Below are 19,113 nucleotides of genomic sequence, written 5' to 3'. Positions count from 1 at the left end.
TTGATGGAGCTCCCTACACGAGTTTACCCCAGGGTGCATGTTTTTTCTAGTATAATAACCATCATTTATAAATGGTAAGTAAATAGATAGTTAATTCAACTTTAGTTAACGGTTATTTTACTGTTAACAAAAAAAAAACATATTTAACAATCTTTAAGAATTATTAGTAATGCTGTCATTTTTGTTATTTTATCATTAGTTTGTGCAATATGAAATAATTAGTTTATAAATGATATATTGTATGATGGCTGATAAGAGACAATAACAATTACATTCTGATTATATTAGTAAATTAGTAAAACAGTTTATTGTTACACACATTATAACATATTTGTTGATGATTACTAAATGATTTGTAAACCTGTGAAATTGTTTGTATAACATCTATTAAATGTTACATAAATAGATGTACCAGAAACAGATTATTAACGATTAACAAAGTGTTACAAATATCTGGTCCATCTATCTATGTAATGTTTATAGATGTATAGATATGTTTGTGAACAATTTCTTAAAGATTACAAATCATTTGGTAATCATTAACAAATATTTAATAATATATTTTTTTAAATAATTGACTTTGTTTGCAGTTTGAGCTGTCAGCAGTTTTCTAGAAGTCTCTTTCGTAACGATGGTCTTTTGGGTAAAAGACCACTGTGAGAAATTGGCAACAAGGCTAAGTGGCAGCACTATATCCAGCTTTCTTAAAGGTCCCATATTGTAAAAATTGAGATTTTCAGGTCTTTTATATTATAAAGCAGGTTTAAGTGCTATGTAAATACTGTTAAACTATCAAAACACTCAATATACGGAGAAATACACACAGCCCGTATTCAGAAATTGCGCATTTGAAACAAGCCGTCAGGATTTCTGTCCATTTGCGATGTCACAAATATACAATATTTAAACCATTACACGGTTTTAAATGTAAACATTCTAAATGTGTCCCAGTTTATTTCCTGTTGCAGTGTATGTAAATATCATCAGCTAACAGGAAGTAAACATGGACCCAAACTGTTGCCTAGCAACACAATTCCGTTGCAATTCCATTGAAATGCACTAAAACGTAGCGTTTCAGACAGAGGGTAAATACAGGTATATTTAGACAGACAGTATGAGGAATATAAAGTGTTTTTGAACATTACAGCATATAAACATGTTCTATTAGAAACACAAAATACAAGTATGAACCTGAAAATGAGCACCACGTAAGTTGACAGCGGGTCTCTTAGCAACATTTTCATGAGAAACACCTACCCAGAGGCTTAAGCCTTTCACACTGTTTCAACAAATACAATGTCCAACAACTGTTTTATCCTCTTTTTGAAAAATACACAGAATATCGTCATAATTAATATTTCCTCACACAATAGGAGAAGAATTGAATTTCCATTTTAATATTTTCTGACAAGTGTTACTCAATAGTCAATCTTTCACTCTTTCACATGAGGTCATATCCATGTGGTCACATTTGTTGACATCAGTAGCAGCCAGGTGACGGAGGGGCAGCCAGACAGCGTGGCGTTAACAAGGCTGTGTGGTGCCAGAGTGAGGCTCTGCCTGGCAGTGAATCCTCAGTCCGACTTCAGGGTCTGCCGCTTTGTCAGAAACTTGTCAAAAATGATTGTAGCGTGACAAACGGACCAAAGTCCGAGTTCAAAACGAGACGTCGAGGTTGTAACCATGGCAACAGTTTGAAACAGCCCACCAGGTTTGACACTGAGTCCCTGTCAAACCTGAACTAGTTGATAAACTGGTGCCTGGAGACAAATTACACCTTTAGAGATGTTTCCTGCTAATTGCTAAGTGCATGCTGGGATATACTCCAGCCTCCTGCATCACTGAACAGGAAAAAGCGAGTATAAAAAATGTACAGTTGTTAAATGGAGTGTTAAATAGATCTCAACTAAACCTGTATCTGTCTGCATTGATTTTCCAGGTGATTACTTTGGCATCCTGATGGATGAGAAGGTGACAGGCTTTCCCTTCAACATCATCGAGAACCCGATGTACTGGGGCAGCACCGCCAACTACCTCGGCTTGGCACTCATGTAAGTGTGTGTGTGTGTGTGTGCGTGCGTGCGTGCGTGCGTGCGTGCGTGCGTGCGTGCGTGCGTGCCTGGAAAGGAGGAGAGGTCACTTCCATGAATGTATCTGAGGTCAGCTAGAGTGTAATTTGAACTTAATGCCTCTGCAGAGGTCTGGAGCTGAGATTGACTCTAATAAATCACAACAAGTTATTTTTACCAGGTTCGCCATTAACCGTTACCCGAGGGGTTGTTAACACATAAACACATAAGATTAAATTAAAGGAAAATGGCTCGACGGCTGGCTGCTAAGTACGTCAACTGGCGTTCTAAATACAGTGAGGGCATGCAGAAAGATAATAAGCTGCGACCTGCAAATGTTGTTTTCTCCCAAGTTGCAAATCACTTCCCTCATGAAAAAGGTGGGGATGTAAAAAAACTCGTGCCTCGTCTCTATGACAACCGTGACCACATCTCTCGGAGCCCGGCGTGCGTAGTTGCTAGGCGAGCGCTCAAGGGTTGACGAGCCAGTCGCCAATAAAAAGCTGTTAGCCCCCCATTTTCCCTCACAGAGCTACGTGGACTCCATTCCTAATTTTACCGCCTCTATGGCCATTTCACTTGTTTGTGACTAATTTCGTTTTCTATTTTCTCTCTGCTTTGGATTTAATCCACTTTCAGCCCAGCGTCTTCTGCACTGCGAGCTTCCAATGATCGCCTAATTTCACTACCTCCTCTTCTCTCTCTGCATCTCTCTCTCACCTTTGTCCCTCCACTTACCTCCATCTTTCTCTCCCCCTCTATACTAGTACAAACTTGCTAATGTCTTTGTGTATGTATGTCTTCACTGCTTCATATTTGTTGGTGTTTTTAGTTTCAGTCAATTAAAATATTTAATCGCATATTAATTGTCCATAGTTAATCATGATTAATCGCATATTAATCACACAATCTGTTCAAAATGTACCTTTAAAAGGGAGATTTGTCAAGTATTTAATACTCTTATCAACATGGGAGTGGGCTTTTTGCAAACATATGCATATATTTATTATTGGAAATCAGTTGACAACACAAAACAATGACAAATATTGTCCAGAAACCCTCACAGGTACTGCATTTAGCATAAGAAATATTTCAAATCACAACATGGTAAACTGCAGCCCAACAGGCAACAACAGCTGTCAGTGTGTCAGTGTGCTGACTTGACTATGACTTGACCCCAAACTGCATGTGATTATCATAAAGTGGGCATGTCTGTAAAGTGGAGACTTTAGTCATGAGGCGTCCCAGATGCGGAGTTGGTTGTCGTCTCCTATGACACACTACACAACATAAAGCAATCGATTGTTCCTCGCAACACTCATTGTTGTTCCCGATCTGGCCGACACCTTACAATGGCCGTGTCGGACTATAATCTGGCTGATATCGTGTAGTCTGAACCAACCATTACTGTACTCGCTTGTTCCTGAGCTTTTGACCGTATAACGGGGTCAGCTGATGGAGTTTGCTCAGTTGTCATGGAGGAGTTTCTCATCCACGTTGACTTGAAGGGATAGTTTGAGTGTTTTGAAGTGGGGTTGTATGAGGTGCTTATCCATAGTCAGTGTACTTACAGTAGATGACTGTCGGCACGCCCTGGAGGAACTGACAGGAGTACCGACACCAGAGCAAAGTAATACAGTGCTGTGGACGGGGACGGCAGAAAAACTTATTTTAGCCACCTAAAAGAATGGCTCACCTAAAAAAAATCTATATCCGTTTAAGTGGACGCTATATTTAGAATATTTTGACTGCTTTATCTTGCCGTCAGACAACCCTTTTCTCACTCCTTTCGGACGGGGAACTGAACTGAAAGTGAAACTTATGTCTTATCTCTCCAAAGCCAGCCACTCCGAAAAAAGTACAGATACGTTTCACTTTCAGTTCAGTTCGCGGTAAGAAAATATTCTAAATATAGCGTACACTTTATACATTTCTGTACCTGCCATTTTTTTTTGTTTACTCTCATCTGTTATTAATATGCACTTCAGATATGTTGTGAAGAATTAGAACGCAAAAGCCACCAAGGACGTGCTCCACTGTGACTGTGAGAGTACTTCAGTGATCCTGAAGGACCTCATCGGATGTCATATTCTCAGACACACACAAAGAACATAAGGAGGAAGGAAAACTCACACCCCATTCACTCGCAGAAGGCCCTCGCTGTGATAGACAATCTCACCCACAAATTAGGCCACTTACCGGCCTCTCCGTGTGACCTGGAAACAGAGATTAGCCGACACACGCTGCACTTAGACTAATACATGAACACGATCTGGACACGTGCCGCTAAATGACTAAGATGGAAGCTCAAATTGCTGCATGATGCAAATTAAAGAGCAAAAACTACATGAGTAGTAGCAAAAGTACTGTATTCTGTGGGGTGCATAACGTATTTTGGCTGCACTCCTCCCTTTGAGTTGAAACATTCAGACATGTGGTTAAATTCCAATCAGTAGTATCAGATCAAGAATGACAAGGGGTAACATCTGCTCCCTATTTACATCTGTATATCTCTGTAAAAAACACAGTGGAACAGTCCTTTACTTGAATTCACAGTAAGACAATTAAGCATTCATACATTTATCTCACAACCCATCAATATACATGATACAGCGTCAATATTTTAGCCACTAGCAGTATGGATGACAGTGTCGGACTACTACCGAGGCGTTCTGACTTCATTATATGCTGAAATGTGACTTTAAGCAGGGAACGTATTAAATTTATAATCCATAAGATTTAATTCGGGGCTGTCGCAGTGAAGGAATTTCCCTGCTTTGATAATGATTGGCTCAATGTCACTTTTCCGCCGCATAATATTTATGTTCTGTGTGAAAGAACTCAACAAGGACAAAAGCCCCCGGTGTGTAAAGGCCTTAACAACAAAAACGGCTTTATAAAGATTATTCAATTATGGAATTCAAATATAGTACATTGAATGGCTGTTATTGAAAAATGCTGTCCATAAATAGTATCAAAACTGGGGTGTGATGCGATGAAAGTCATATGGATTATAGCTTCAAGCAGTGTAGCATATGTTCAAACAAGCTCTTTAGCTATTTCATCCCCCCCGCCCTGTCCTCCTCTTGCACTTTTTCTCACGCTTTGAGAAAACCCTTCCAGGCAACTCACTCACGTTCTTTCCCAGAGCGATTGACAGTGTGGTGAATGCTGCCCTTCAGTTCTAGTACATCATGGACCATCATGTGCTGTGCTTGTGCAAAGGAGCGGTATCTTAGAGCGAGAGAGAGAACAACGATCCTCTGACTTTCAAAAGGTCGCTCTCTGCTCCGGGCCAAATCTCGTCTCTCTGCGCTCCCCTCTCTTACCTGCCTTGTTGCTATTCGGCTGCAGCTCACACAATACAGTGTGTATATGTGGAGAGTGCAACAACAGCAGAGGGTAGCAATGAAACGGTCAAATACATGTCACGACACATAACTTCATGGACAAAGCATATATTCATGGCTATATTTGCTACACCGTGATCACGGCATGGCTCCTGTGATAGAAGTATGATTTTTTTTTGTTCCACAGTAACAAGAGAACGATATAACACCAGTAGATGTCTGGTTTTGCTCGAGGTATACACTTTAGGTCAGGTCATGTGGCACAGACCTTCTGTATTGCTTTTATCCTGCACATTTGATCAGTTGTTGTTCAGGTTTTCTATTACATTATCTCTTACATTGTTTCTTTGCCTTTCTGTGCAAATTGTGTTTCCCTCATAATTAAATGTGCTATTTAGAGTTTTGCGTGCTTGCATACTTTAAAGGGGACATATCGTGCTCATTTTCAGGTTCAAGTTTGTATTTTGGGTTTCTAATAGAACATGTTTACATGCTTTATTGTTCAAAAAACACATTATTTTCTTCATACTGTCTGCCTGAATATACCTGTATTCATGCTCTGTCTGAAACGTTCCGTTTTAGCACATTTCAACGGAATCGCAACGGAATCACAACGGAATTGCAACGGAATTGCAACGGAACTGCGTTGCTAGGAAACAGCCTGGGTCCATGTTTACATCCTGTCAGCTGATGTCATTTACATACACTGCAACAGGAAATAAACTGGGACACATTCAGTATGTTTACGTTTAAAACTGTGAAATAATCGAAATATTGTAGATTTGTGACATCACAAATGGACAGATATCCTAACCGCTTGTTTCAAACGCACAGTTTCTGAATACGGGCTATGTGTATTTCTCCATGGATTGAGTGTTTTGATACTTTCACAGTATCGATATATCACTTAAACCTGCTTTATAATATAAAAGACATGGAAATCTCACTTTTTACAATGTGGGATCTTTAAGTCGTCACTCGGTAAGACTAAAAGTTTACAGCCAAGATAGCAGCTCACGCTAACGTCGACATGCCATCATGCTCATAATGACAGTGCGATCATATTGATGTGTAGCATGTATAATGTTTACCATGTTAGTTTAGCATGCTAACGTTTGTTAATTAGAAAATGTTGCAAATTAGCAAATGTTGCTATTTAGCAAATGTTACAAACAAAACACAAAGTACCGGCGAGGCTGATGGTCTTTAGTTTTGCAGGTATTTGGTCATAAACCAATGGTCATTGTTGTTGTTGTTGTTGGTCAAGTATTGGACAAATTTTGAGCTGATGATGTGCTAGATGGAAAGTAGGGGTACGATATAACCGGTATTAACAATAACCTTGATATTTTATAAATGAAATATTGATATAATGTTAATAATACACATATGATAATATTGTGTAAATAAACCAGCACCTCTTTAATGGTTAAAGACTCTCTCCACCTCCCTACACTCCGTTTTTTTTGTGTAATTTATTTGCCGAAAAAGAGACAAAACACACAATAAACAAAGTAAAGTATGAATTTGACTGATTTTCTATAGATACTGCGATAATATCGTTATTGTGAATTGGCCGCGATAACCATGTAGTGAAAATCTAATATTGTCACTTGCCACTCGACAAGTGGCTTAATCAGAAATGCATGCTTCATCATCTCCAAATCATACAGTAGTTCAGAGCTGCATTCAACAGTTTGAGCATTGTCTGCAGAAGATTGCTGTCGTGTTATAACCATTGCTCAAAATGAACTTAGCCACCAGCCAAATGCTGGTAAAATATGCAATTGGCCAGTAGATTTGCTTTACTCACCAGCTAATAAATATTAGTAATCTATTGAGTGGCTGGTCAAATTTGAACACTCACTAGCCGTTTGGCCAGTGGATAAAAATGTTTATTTTACACCCTAGTTACAAGTAAACATCCAAAAATAATGTTCCAATTTCTCAGTTAATAGACTAATGTCTTCAGATCTTTTAGCCAGCACTGTCGTGGTGTCTATCCCAAAGCTTTTTGGGGAATCACAGCAAGGGAAAGGACTTTTATACCTGAAGTTGATACTCAACAAAGCTCTTGGCGTGGTGCCGTTTTAGGGCAATGCAACCATTCCCTGGGAGGAGGCAATGCCTTAAAGTATAATGTCTGCAGAATACAATGAAGATTACAGGATTGGCTATGGCCTGCAAGATTGACACTGGTATGCATCTCTGGCTATTTTAAGGCCCTGTCCACACGTATACCGATATTTTTAAAAATGGATGTTTTCCTCTAAGTTTTGGCGTCTCGTCCACACGCAAACACAGTTTGGGGTCACAAAAACTGATATTTTTGAAAACGCCTTCTAAAGTGCCTGACGTTTTGTTAGCACTGCTCGGACTAACTACTACTTTACATTTGAAAAATGTTCCAATCACAGGAGGTCAAAGCAGGGAACACATTAAACATGTGGACGCCGAATGGTGATTTAACGTGCTTTTGGGATGATTGACGGCAAGGTTTGTAGAACTCATAAGGGCTATGGACATAAACCTGAAACACCTCCCTTTCATCATTTACATGTAGACAGGGCCTAAGGCATACATCACATAAATAACATGCCAAATCTCTATATTGGATCCATCATGCTGGTGCTTCCCTCACCGCTATTCTCCATTCTGTCCACATAATGAAGACATCATGTTTTCTGTTTTTCAATCACATCTTATTTCCATTTGATTCACCAAAGGTCAGATGGGATCGCAGCGGGGTCTCCAGAGGACTGAGGGTGGGATAGGATGAAATGAGAAAAGATGAAAGATGCATGCGTCCTGTGTATACGTATTTTATGAATGATAGAGTTTTTCATTGAACTCAGGGTTCTACGTCGGATTCCTTTCTCCTTTTCCTGAAAAATAGGTCAGTGGAGCAGTTCTCATTCTCCAACTCCTTCACGCACAAATGATCGTCACACCTGATTGCTTGTTGTTTGTGCGTCCTATGTTGATTGCATCGCTTGTCCCAGAGGGCAGAGGGCAGGTATTATATATGTATATTGTTAAGAATGACACGGGTGACAGTGAATCACAGCACGCTCGCACTTAAAGCTCATGCATGCTATCCGTCTGCTGCTTGTCACCGAGTGAGTGTTTATGTGGGAGGTATAAGGGCTTTGAATAAATGCTATTAACCCAGTTTCACTGGGGGAACCTCTCTCGCTCAGACGGAAATCTATCCCTTCGAGTTTATATAAGATGATAATGGGGATAAATAGGCAATGTACACATCAACAGTCAAAGCTAGAGTCATGTATGCCTCCACGTCAGTGGGCGATTTGAAAAGGGATGCGTCTGCCTGAGTCTAGTCTGTCTGACTCGTTGATCCTTTATCTGAGGTTTGTGCAAATAACAATCTTTGGCCCTGACCATGGCTTTGAAATATCAGACCTAACTGTGCAGTGTATTGATAAATCCACGGCGCTGTCCGTGGTGCTGAAGTAGCAGACGGATTTGCAGTTACAGTCCAGCGAGTACCGGATTTTATTTTCGTTTTTTTTGGACAGATTGTTGTTGGGATGTAGAGAGAATTTCAACAAATTAACAAAAGACATATTTAAACAGCACTACCAACCCTAGCTTTAAGCAATAATTTGGTCATTTCATCTGCAATTGTGTATACATTTGCCATACTGTGATATCAATATAGGAAAAACTCTGTTATTAATATCTTGATATTGACTTCAGCCATAGCGCCTCGCCCTACTTACAACAATGGCAGTGACTATAGCTGCCGAGGGCTGCAAGGATTGTGACATCTGTAGATGTGTTCTCACATTTCTGAAGCTGGGAAGTAAACTTGTCAATTGCCTGTGTTTTGCTACAGTCCCTTCATGACCACTATCTTGTGAATGTGTGTCAGTATATGGATCAGTGTGTGCACTCCTCCCACAAGCTCTAGTAATGTCATTCATCAAGAACACCACAGAGATGAGCATATGACCTATATATTCCCTCAAGCCATGTAACCAAGGTCTCGCCTCCAGTGGGCATGCCGTATATGCATTTTCAGTACGTTTTTGCGCTTTTGTTATCAAATTTGCACACTTCCACTACACTAACATATGCACAGGGGCCATTTCCACACATTGTTACCCTGTCTTGTGCACAAAAAAGATAATGTAACACTGACTGCCTGAGCAAATTAATATTGATTTAATTATTTATTTTTTTGCCTCCGTCTGCTCGATGTCCTTGTCCAAACGCTACCACGCTGCTAGAATAGGAGATCTGCAGCCTTATTCATACAGACAGCACATGGAAACACACATTACATAGTCATGTACATAGATTCAGATAACAGCATGCAGGCATTTGCGGAAAAAATATCACTACTCTAATATCAGCGTTTATTTATTCCAGCCCAGTCACACAGCAGTTGGTGAAATAGTCGCAGAACTTAGTGTATTGATTCGTGTACATAGACATGAATTTCAAAAAAAAATTGTGATGGTCAGCACAAAACCAATTCGTATGTAATCCATGTAATTGTGAACTGTGAAGTGCAGAGAGTGGCGAACGCCACGTTGGGAGGAGGTCGGGGTGGATGGGTGGGTCAAAAAACACAGGGATTCTCCCAGGAGATGGTGTCCCGTGTGAAACCACAGATAACTTAGTGTCAGATAACTTCCGTACTTAAATTACGGCACTTCCGGAGTTATTTTAACCCAAACAACGATCTTTTCCTGAAGCTAACTAAGTAGTTTTTGTCACGTAACTTCCATACTAAAGTTATAACACTTCTGGAGTTATTTTAACCCAAACTGCAACTGTAGTTTTGTTGTCTAAGCCTAACCAAGTCGATCTATTCCTAAACCTAACTAAGTAGTTTGATTTTGAAAAGACTGGACAGAAATTGACACATACGACATGTGTTGCTGGACATTTCTAGGAAAACGCACGGTAAAGACGTTTTTGAAAGGTCGTGCTGAGCGTCACGATAAAAAGGGAAATTCGTGTCTGTGTACACGAATCAAATAGATTAAATTTCGTGACAGTTTCACAAACTGCTGTGAGACTGTGTTGTTTATTCAGATGCTCATTAACTTGCACCAAACCAACAGCTGTTCTCTCTCTAATAACGAATCATGTAACTGTGAAACTTCATGAATAGGCAAATGTACAAAAAGATTTGTGTCGTGAATTATGCTCTAGTTCTTTTTCCCGTAGCTGGTCAAGGACAAAATGAATCAGAGGAAGAAAAGAAAAAAAATGTCATTCAGTTCTAGTTCAAGGGAACACTGTCTTACTCTGATAATTGGAAATGATGTACCAGATTGACAAAAGCAAGTCAGCTGACGGTCTGACTTTTGGTTTTGTCATTTGTGATTATGACGGTTTGTAATATAGGTCAGTGGTAAATGGAGATCTACTGACTCATCATGCTGTAGTCCTATTTTCTGTGGCTCCTGTGATCCTGTAAAAAGGTCAAAGACAGTTAAATGAATTGTAGGAAGTAATCATTGGAAACCACAGGTAGTGTCAAACCCTTCGTCACTTCACATGTCTTGACCTGGTTTATGGTTATCCCCCAGCAACGAAAGCAAAAATATTGGGTGTATTCCAACTGTGAACATAAAGTCACTGTGAATTTGATTTGGGCTAAAGTTGTAGACCAACTAACAAAGTCGAAATTAAAGGCTCAGTTCATTCAAATTACAAAAAAATATATTTTTCTCCCGACCCTTAGTGGTATCGTCCATGCAGCGTTAACAAAAACTATGACTAGGTATGTTCGTCAACTTCCTTTTTTTCCATGACTAAGACGAGACGGCACCATCATTAAACACCAACTGTGACTATATCAACATGCATCTACATCTCATACACCGTTCATAGCTATACCTACAAAAAGTAAATGCACTGTAATTCGTATATATATATCCCACAAAATCAATTTGTATGTAATCCACATAATTGTGGACAAGGAAGTATAAAGAGTGGCTAAATCGAACTAAGTATTTTTTTTTGCCTAAACCTAATCAAAGACGATATTTTCCTAAACCTAAGTAGTTTTTTTCCCTAAACCTAATCAAAGACGATATTTTCCTAAACCTAAGTAGTTTTTTTGTCTAAACCTAACCAAGACGATATTTTCCTAAACCTAACTAAGTACTTTTATTGCCTAAACCTAACCAAGACGATATTTTCCTAAACCTAACTAAGTTCTTTTCTTGCCTAAACCTAACCAAGTTGTTTCCTGTGAAGACGGAAGTTCATTTTGAAAAGACTGGGGCGGAAATTGATACTGGACATTCATAGGAAAACGCACAAAAAATTAGGAAAACCTTTTTGTAAGATATTGCACAAACCGTGCAACAACATGCAATTTTGTTGACAAAAAAAACAGGACTAAAATTTAGTTTAAAAAATAAAAAGTTAATGACAACAGCAGGGATTGGGAGAAAGAAATGAGGTGATATTTTGGCTAGACTAGATTGACTGAAATGTTCAGTGTAAACTGTTGACTAAAAAACAATTTAAATGTCAACAGTTTTTATTGACTTAAACTACACCAAAATAGTTGCCCTTTTCTTTGACGAAGATAAGACTAAAATGCACAGACACTTAGTCAATTAAAACTTGACCCAGTAAAACAGGATGAAGTTGACCAAATATGATAAAACTGTGTCCCAACTATAGCACTAAGCTCAGCTTTGTGTTATGTGCTAATTAGCATTTTTCATTTTTAGCTGAATGTCACAATTCCCCTGAGTTGATTGGAGGGTTATTCAGATCACCGGTTGCAGGGTGTTGGAGACTGGCTCTTAATTAAGAATTGAGAGCAGCTTGTTGCATTTCCCCTCTTGGCCAATCAGGGTGTGACGACACCCTTTCTGTAGGGCTTAAGAGAGGAAGGGAATCGCACATCTGAAGCATTTCGATTCTTCCTTGAACCACATTTCAGCAGATAGTGTCAGCCAGAAACTAAGTCTTTAGGCCCTTTTGAATATTCTTTGCTGTCTAACCTTCTCTGGTTGAGGGTGATTATAAGCATTCTAGCTGGAGAGAATATTAAAGGAGATACATCATGCTAATTTTCAGGTTCATACTTGTATTTTGGGTTTCTGCTGGAACATGTTTACATGCTGTAATGTTCAAAAAACACATTATTTTTCTATCTGTCTGAATAAAGCTGTATTCACCCTCAAAGCAAAAGTTGGGTTGTGTCTGGGTGTTGAGATTATGCTTCTAACTTTACTTTTAATGACATGGTTGGTAATGGTGAGGTTCAGTCTGGCGAGAAATGAAACCAGACCACTTGGTGTGCCTGAGTGTATATTGAAAATGCGTTATGTGTCCACAGTGTTTTGAGATAATAGCTTATTGTTACTCACACTAGTGCTCTACATGAGAGGGCTTTTAGTCTAGCACTCATAAGCTTTTTTTTGTTATATAAATATTCCCCCTGCTTTACCACCATTATGTGCGCCTCTGAATGAAAGTGAGCCTACAGGATTTGTTATGATGTTTTTTTTTTTCTGTCTTGATAAAATAAATCTGTGTCACTGGGCCACTTTCAGGTATCAGGTATATTTAGGTCAGTGTGTTGTGTGTGTTTATGTTTGTCCACAAGGATGAACTACAAAGGTAAACCATTTTTTTAAACCTAGTTTAAAGTTTATTATTTATGAAACAATAATTAAAATAGTTTTTTTGTAATTGTAGTTTACTTTACTGTTTTATATTTACTTTATTTATCATCATCAAACAGTCACTTATAAAATAAAATCCAGTTTCACTTTTGTACGACTGCATATTAGGGCCATTGTAGGTTTAAAAAAATAATAATTATGGAGCTGGGGGAGGGGGTTAATACTCTGAGAAACTTCCGAGATTAAAGTTGTAAATTTACGAGAAAAAAAACTTGGATATTCTGATATAAAATTGGCAAATTTCCAGGAAAAAAATCATATATTTGTGAGATTATATAGTCATACATTTAAGAGAAAAAACTCACAAAATTGCAAGATTATAAAGTTTTGAATTTACAACAACAACAAAAAAGAAATTGTGAGATTATAAAGCCACAAATGTAAGGAAACAAACAATAGAGTGGCAAATTTACAAGAAAAAAAATCCCAAATTTGCAAGATCATAAAGTCATAAATTTACCAGAAAAAAACTTGGTTATGTGGGGGGCTTGAGCTCAAACAGCAAAAGAGGTGTCAAATTTCAGACTCTATAATATTCTGTGGCATATCGGGCACAAAGATAATCATTTCTATTTCAATCTCAAGTTCTGCTGTCTTTGTTCTGTCACACTCTTTTTGTACCGACCTCTCTCGCTCCCTATCATTACACACTTCACATCTAAGAAGTGCTTCTCATGTCCAGTACATATTGTGTTGTACATAATATATAACCTAACCCGTCTGTCTCGCTCTTTTGTTCTCTCCCTCTCCGTCTCCAGTGGTGCCAGTCCTGTTGGGCTCGTCCTGACTGCCGTAGTCGCCGTGGTTTACAAGGTGGCGATAAGATTTGAGGGGTAAGTCTTTCTTTGTCTCAGGCCAATGTTCACATACTGTATGTCAATAAAATACATTTGACTAATCTTTTCATGTGTACGGCCGGGAGTGCGCCCCAAACATGCGCCAAGCACAGAGTGAAATCGGACCATTCGGGTCATAGTCAGGCATGGTCACGGGTGCACACGTGTGAATGCCTCACTATCTGTCAATTTAGATCATTTAGATTTTCAGCACAAGTAGGTCCAAAACATTAATTAGTCCTCCACCTCTCGCTCGTCCACGGCGATTACGAGTTAAGCCACAGACCTATAACACAGCGACCTACTTCTGAACATCTGTCTGCACAGACACATACGTGCAGAAATACACACACGCCACATAGACACAGAAATACACAAAATAGGCGCCACTACCGGTCACAAGGCCAGTCACAAATGAGGCAGAGCTCGGCATGGAAGCAGCTGCTATGTGCACTTACTCATCGAGCGTTGCGTGTGTGTGTGCGTGTGTCCTCTCATCTTCAGAGCAGGCGTACAGGTGTTTGTTTGTGTGTTAACTGTGCAGCGGCCCTTTGCATTGTGGGACACCAGTCGCATAGCATCGTGATATGATTTACGAGTCATATGTGCACAACAATGGTACACAGATGCACACGGTTGTACCCAAACACACCGCACTTTGTCACGACTAAAGGCTGGCCCACACTAAAAGATGATTTTTCTAATCTTAATAGATATTGAATATGTGAGAGACCCCACACATTACGACATGTTATGTTAAATTTAACAGTTCTGTTCCTATAGTGTGTAGTGAGCGACGATTTGGCCAAAACAGCACACCACACACTAACAGATTCCATTCACGAACAACAAGACAAAAAGCGTAAACCTCGCAAAATCTCTCGCAATCAAACGTGACTTTAAACAAATATGGCCGATGACGGGCAGGGAGAATTAGTGAGGTTAGTTTTTGCACTACTTTGTACTGAGAATTCACAAAGGATGGATGGATGAAGTCATGGCGACATGTTAAATAAACACTTGTGTTGTTGCCACAAATCAACAAGTTGGTCCTCCATCTCTGAGCGCCATCTTACTACTACTTTATGCTCTGTGTTTTGTATTAGCTCATTTTGCATCGTTCTTTCCCACATGACTGCGTCATCGTCTGTCCTCGGGGTTTCCCACACACAACAGGATATCCGATTGTAAATATTGAACATGTTTAATTTGAGATCAGTGCGGCCAGGATGGACTTCTGAGCCCATCGGGACATGTAGGGATACACAGATACCGATACCGGATCAGATATCGGGCTGATACGGACTCAAACAGTTGGATCGGATATCGGGGCAGATCTATTAAATTATATTATTATATACTATATACATTATATATTGGAATTGGAATTCCTGTTAATTTGTTGCAGCATTAAAAAGTTTTACTGTAATTCCTTTTAATTTTGAAGGTTTTTCCATGTATGATTTATTATTTTAATAATAAATAACAATTCACTAAATTTAGAAATGTATGTTTTTATTTGTTACATTTTGTTTTACAAAGTTAGGGAAGCAATGTTTAAGTCGAGCCTGATGTTGCCTTACCCATAAAAGTCACTTCCACACAGTGAGGCATACAGTTTATTAATTAAACACTGCATGGTATCGGATCGGAACTCGGTATCGGCCGATACCCAAACCTTAGGTATCGCTATCGGTATCAGGACTGAAAAAGTGGGATCGGGGCATTCCTAGGGGGGATGTAAAAAATACTCTTAACACACCTCACACCACAAGAATATCTGGAAAGATAATCTTTAACATCATCAAAAAATCGTGGCTTTGCTGACGATTGTCGGGAGGGAGGCATCGGCTTGATTCTGGTGTAGTGTGTACCCGGCATTACTATATTGAGAGCCCCATAATTAGAACACAAACAACATGTTTAACTGAGTAGAAGCAGCAAAAAAAAGAAAAATGGCAGACTGATGAGGCCACAACTGACTGACCTACTTTATCACGTACATGAACCGTAACACAGAAACACCATAAACACACATTCCCTACCTCTTCGAGCTCCTGAAGGTTATTTTTAGTTATTTATATGATGTCTCTCTCAGAACGGGGCTCATTTGCCCAACAGGTTAAATGCAAGTGTCATGTTCGACTTGTAAAGGAAAAGAGATGTTAGCCCCGGCGGTGTCGGAAGCATGCATTTCTGCAAATGTCACACATTAACACGCGCCCTGAGCGAGAGCGCAGGTGTGCATGTCGCTGCGGCAATTTCCGGCCAGCACCAGTCCACATTCAGCCCGAGCCCGTGAATTGCAGGTAAGGCAGGTGCCAGATTTTAACCACACACTGCGACTGGGAAAAGATTCATACGCTATATTTATCGTTTGCCTTCAGGCATAGATTCTGAATGATCTCATTTAGTGAAGCGTAGAAAGGTGGGCGGTTGGATATACGGCCTCACGCAGCAGCTGAAAGGGGTGTGAAGCAGCAATGGGATGGATGCAGTAACTACACTGTGAATGGAAATAGATGTCAAGTGAGTTGGGATAATGCCTCTCAGCTTTCTCAGCTCATCATCTTCTATGATGCAAAGTGAGATGCAGCAATGAAAGCTGACACTAAATAATGATTTTGAGTCCCATCCCATATTATTAAATCCCCAAAATAAACTTGGCAGCTGTACTTCGAAGCTTGATACTCTGGTTCCAATGTCTCAATTCAGAAATCTAGTCAGAATCCAGATTTATTTTTAGCTGTGATGATTTTTTAACTTGTTTAACTGACTATTACTGTATTAAATTACTTTTATTATTATTATTTTTTATTAGGGCTGTCAAAGTTAACGCGATAGTAACGCGTCAACAAAATTCCTTTTAACAACACTAATTTCTTTAACGAATTAACTCAACGGCTTTTGTCTGGTGACGGTTTGGCATGTGCAAATATGGAAAAAGAAAAGAAATTCTTTGAGACATTTACTGTGGAAAATTACAAAATCGCAGCAAGTGAAGCCTGGTTTGTGCACTAGGCTCGGATGCCTTTTGCAGAGAGGATTTTCTCTGGTGACACATTAAGTGGTCAGACTCAAGAAACAGATGCAGCACAGCGCCAACTTGTCATGAAAGGACTTCTCCCTGGCTGTGCAAAATGACAAAGGACTGTTGATTGAGTCGAGAGCAGCAAAAAATAACCATGGAAAAAGACTTGGTGTGTCATCATGCCCCTATTTCCCTCTTATGCATTTGAAATGTTTTAGATTTTTGCTGTAAAGGTCCACATTGTGATTTCTTTGAGCATTTATTTTGAGGTTTATTCACATAAGCTTACATAAAGATGCTAAATAATAATATATATTCAATGTATATACCAATTTTTTTGCCTTTCTAATTGAATAAGAATATGAATAAAGACTGTATAGTTAACCACACCACCATGGCACTGTTCAAGAGCTCCTCTCAGTTGTCACCTATCACCTATTAGGGATGTTATTTTCCATATACTCTCAATTACCCACAAGGAACAGAGCTGCTGTTTTTGTGGTGCAGCTGTTTGTTTGATATGGGGGTTCATGGTGGTGTAAAACTGCGAGTGCATTCATGTGCAACAGAGTGGAGGAACACGTGGAGACAAGAGACATCTTCCTATCATTCACAAACGATCCGCTCCGGCTCCCTCACGGTTCATCACACACACGGCGGTCCTGGCACAGAGTGGTACGGCGTTCCTTTCTCTGATTTATTGTCCCATTACTTGTTTGTTCTGCTGTATTTACAGACCATTCACTGAGCAGATCTACCAGGAGAGGAGTCAGCGCCGCAAGCTTGAATAATCACCTCCCCCTGCTCCTGGTTTGGCTGAGGACTCCCCGTCCTGTCACGAGGACAGACAGACAGACTGAACGACAGACAGATTTAACAACACCGTTGATCATTAATCCACCTCTGGTGTGGATCCAAAGGCTATGTTCACACTACAGCTGCAAAGGTTCCATTATTGATTTGGTTTTATGCTCTTCTCATGAATGTGGACGCTACATGGAGCCATTTTTTAAATGTAATTTTGGACCACATGGTTATGGCATACTTTGGGCTAAGGATGGCAAGTTAAAGTAATTTATATTCTGAGAAACATTTTTTTTTCTTCTTTTTGTTGAGAATTAGATGAGAAGATTGATACCACTCATGTCTGCGAGGTAAGTATGGAGCCAGAACCGTGAAGTCACCCATTGGTTTGTGGACTTCCGTTTTGAAGCCTTGAGTTCGGCATTTTTTGCCGTCGCCATCTTGGTTTTTTTTTGCAACCAGAAGTGACACGAGAGGGTGGAGCTAAGAACAACCGAACGCTGAATAAGACATTTTTAGGCGACCAAACTGTTACAATTAACTTTCAGGAACTGAAAACACCGACCTGTCAATCACAAGGTAGCCGAGGCCCGACAGGGCTAAGTACCATTAACAGCTGACACTAGCTAGCCAGCTTGGTTAGCAAGGTGCATCCATAATTCACGTTAACTTTGATATTAATTGGGATGCTAATTTTGGCTTTCGAAAAACACTTGTTTGTGTACTTACTGGAAAAAATGAACAGTATCCTTAGAGTGTCTTTTAGTACAACCGAACGCTGAACGGTAGCGTCCTGTCAATCACAGGGGTAGCCACGCCCTAAAGCATCCCCTGCTTTATGGTCTATTTTACTCTAAATGGGACCATAATTTACTAAATGAACATCATGCTGTATTGAAGAAGACTTGAAACTAGTGATTGAGACCATAAACTCATGTTTACAATGTTTACTGAGGTAATAAATCAAGTGAGAAGTAGGCTCATTTTCTCATAGACTTCTATACAATCAGACTTCTTTTTGCAACCATCCAATCTTAATACTAAGCTAGGTTTACCTCCTCCCAACTCGAGCTCCATACTTGAACCAGTGGTATCAATCATCTCATCCAACTCTTGGCAAGAAAGCAAATAAAGGTATTTCCCAAAAATTTGAAATTATTCCTTTAAAGCTGTACTAGGTTAGATTTGTACTGTATGTGCAGTAAAAACACCCCCACCGCCATCAACAGCCTAAATCATGCAGAACAGAAAACAGAAACTCATCCCCCTTAACTCAGGTATTGTCACTAGACTCCCTGCACAATCCCAGCACCTGCACCTGACACGCCTCAATGG

The 19,113-nt window shown here is 39.6% G+C and overlaps 1 protein-coding gene across 1 annotated transcript in view; it reads left to right on the top strand.

The window, feature by feature from the left end:
- The window catches only part of pemt (phosphatidylethanolamine N-methyltransferase), a 76,771-nt gene extending 58,105 nt beyond the window's left edge, over positions 1-18,666 (top strand). The window contains exons 5-7 of the mRNA XM_037755341.1: positions 1,940-2,051; positions 13,866-13,940; positions 17,711-18,666. Of these exons, the coding sequence (XP_037611269.1) occupies positions 1,940-2,051; positions 13,866-13,940; positions 17,711-17,765 (242 nt within the window). The 3' untranslated portion in view covers positions 17,766-18,666. The remainder of the gene's footprint in view (positions 1-1,939; positions 2,052-13,865; positions 13,941-17,710) is intronic.
- The last annotated feature ends 447 nt before the right edge of the window (positions 18,667-19,113 follow it).

The sequence above is a fragment of the Sebastes umbrosus genome, chromosome 20 (assembly GCF_015220745.1).
Source record: "Sebastes umbrosus isolate fSebUmb1 chromosome 20, fSebUmb1.pri, whole genome shotgun sequence".
In the NCBI taxonomy this organism is placed as follows: domain Eukaryota; kingdom Metazoa; phylum Chordata; class Actinopteri; order Perciformes; family Sebastidae; genus Sebastes; species Sebastes umbrosus.
Note: the sequence above shows the minus strand (reverse complement) of the source record. Positions and strands in the feature narration are given on the sequence as shown.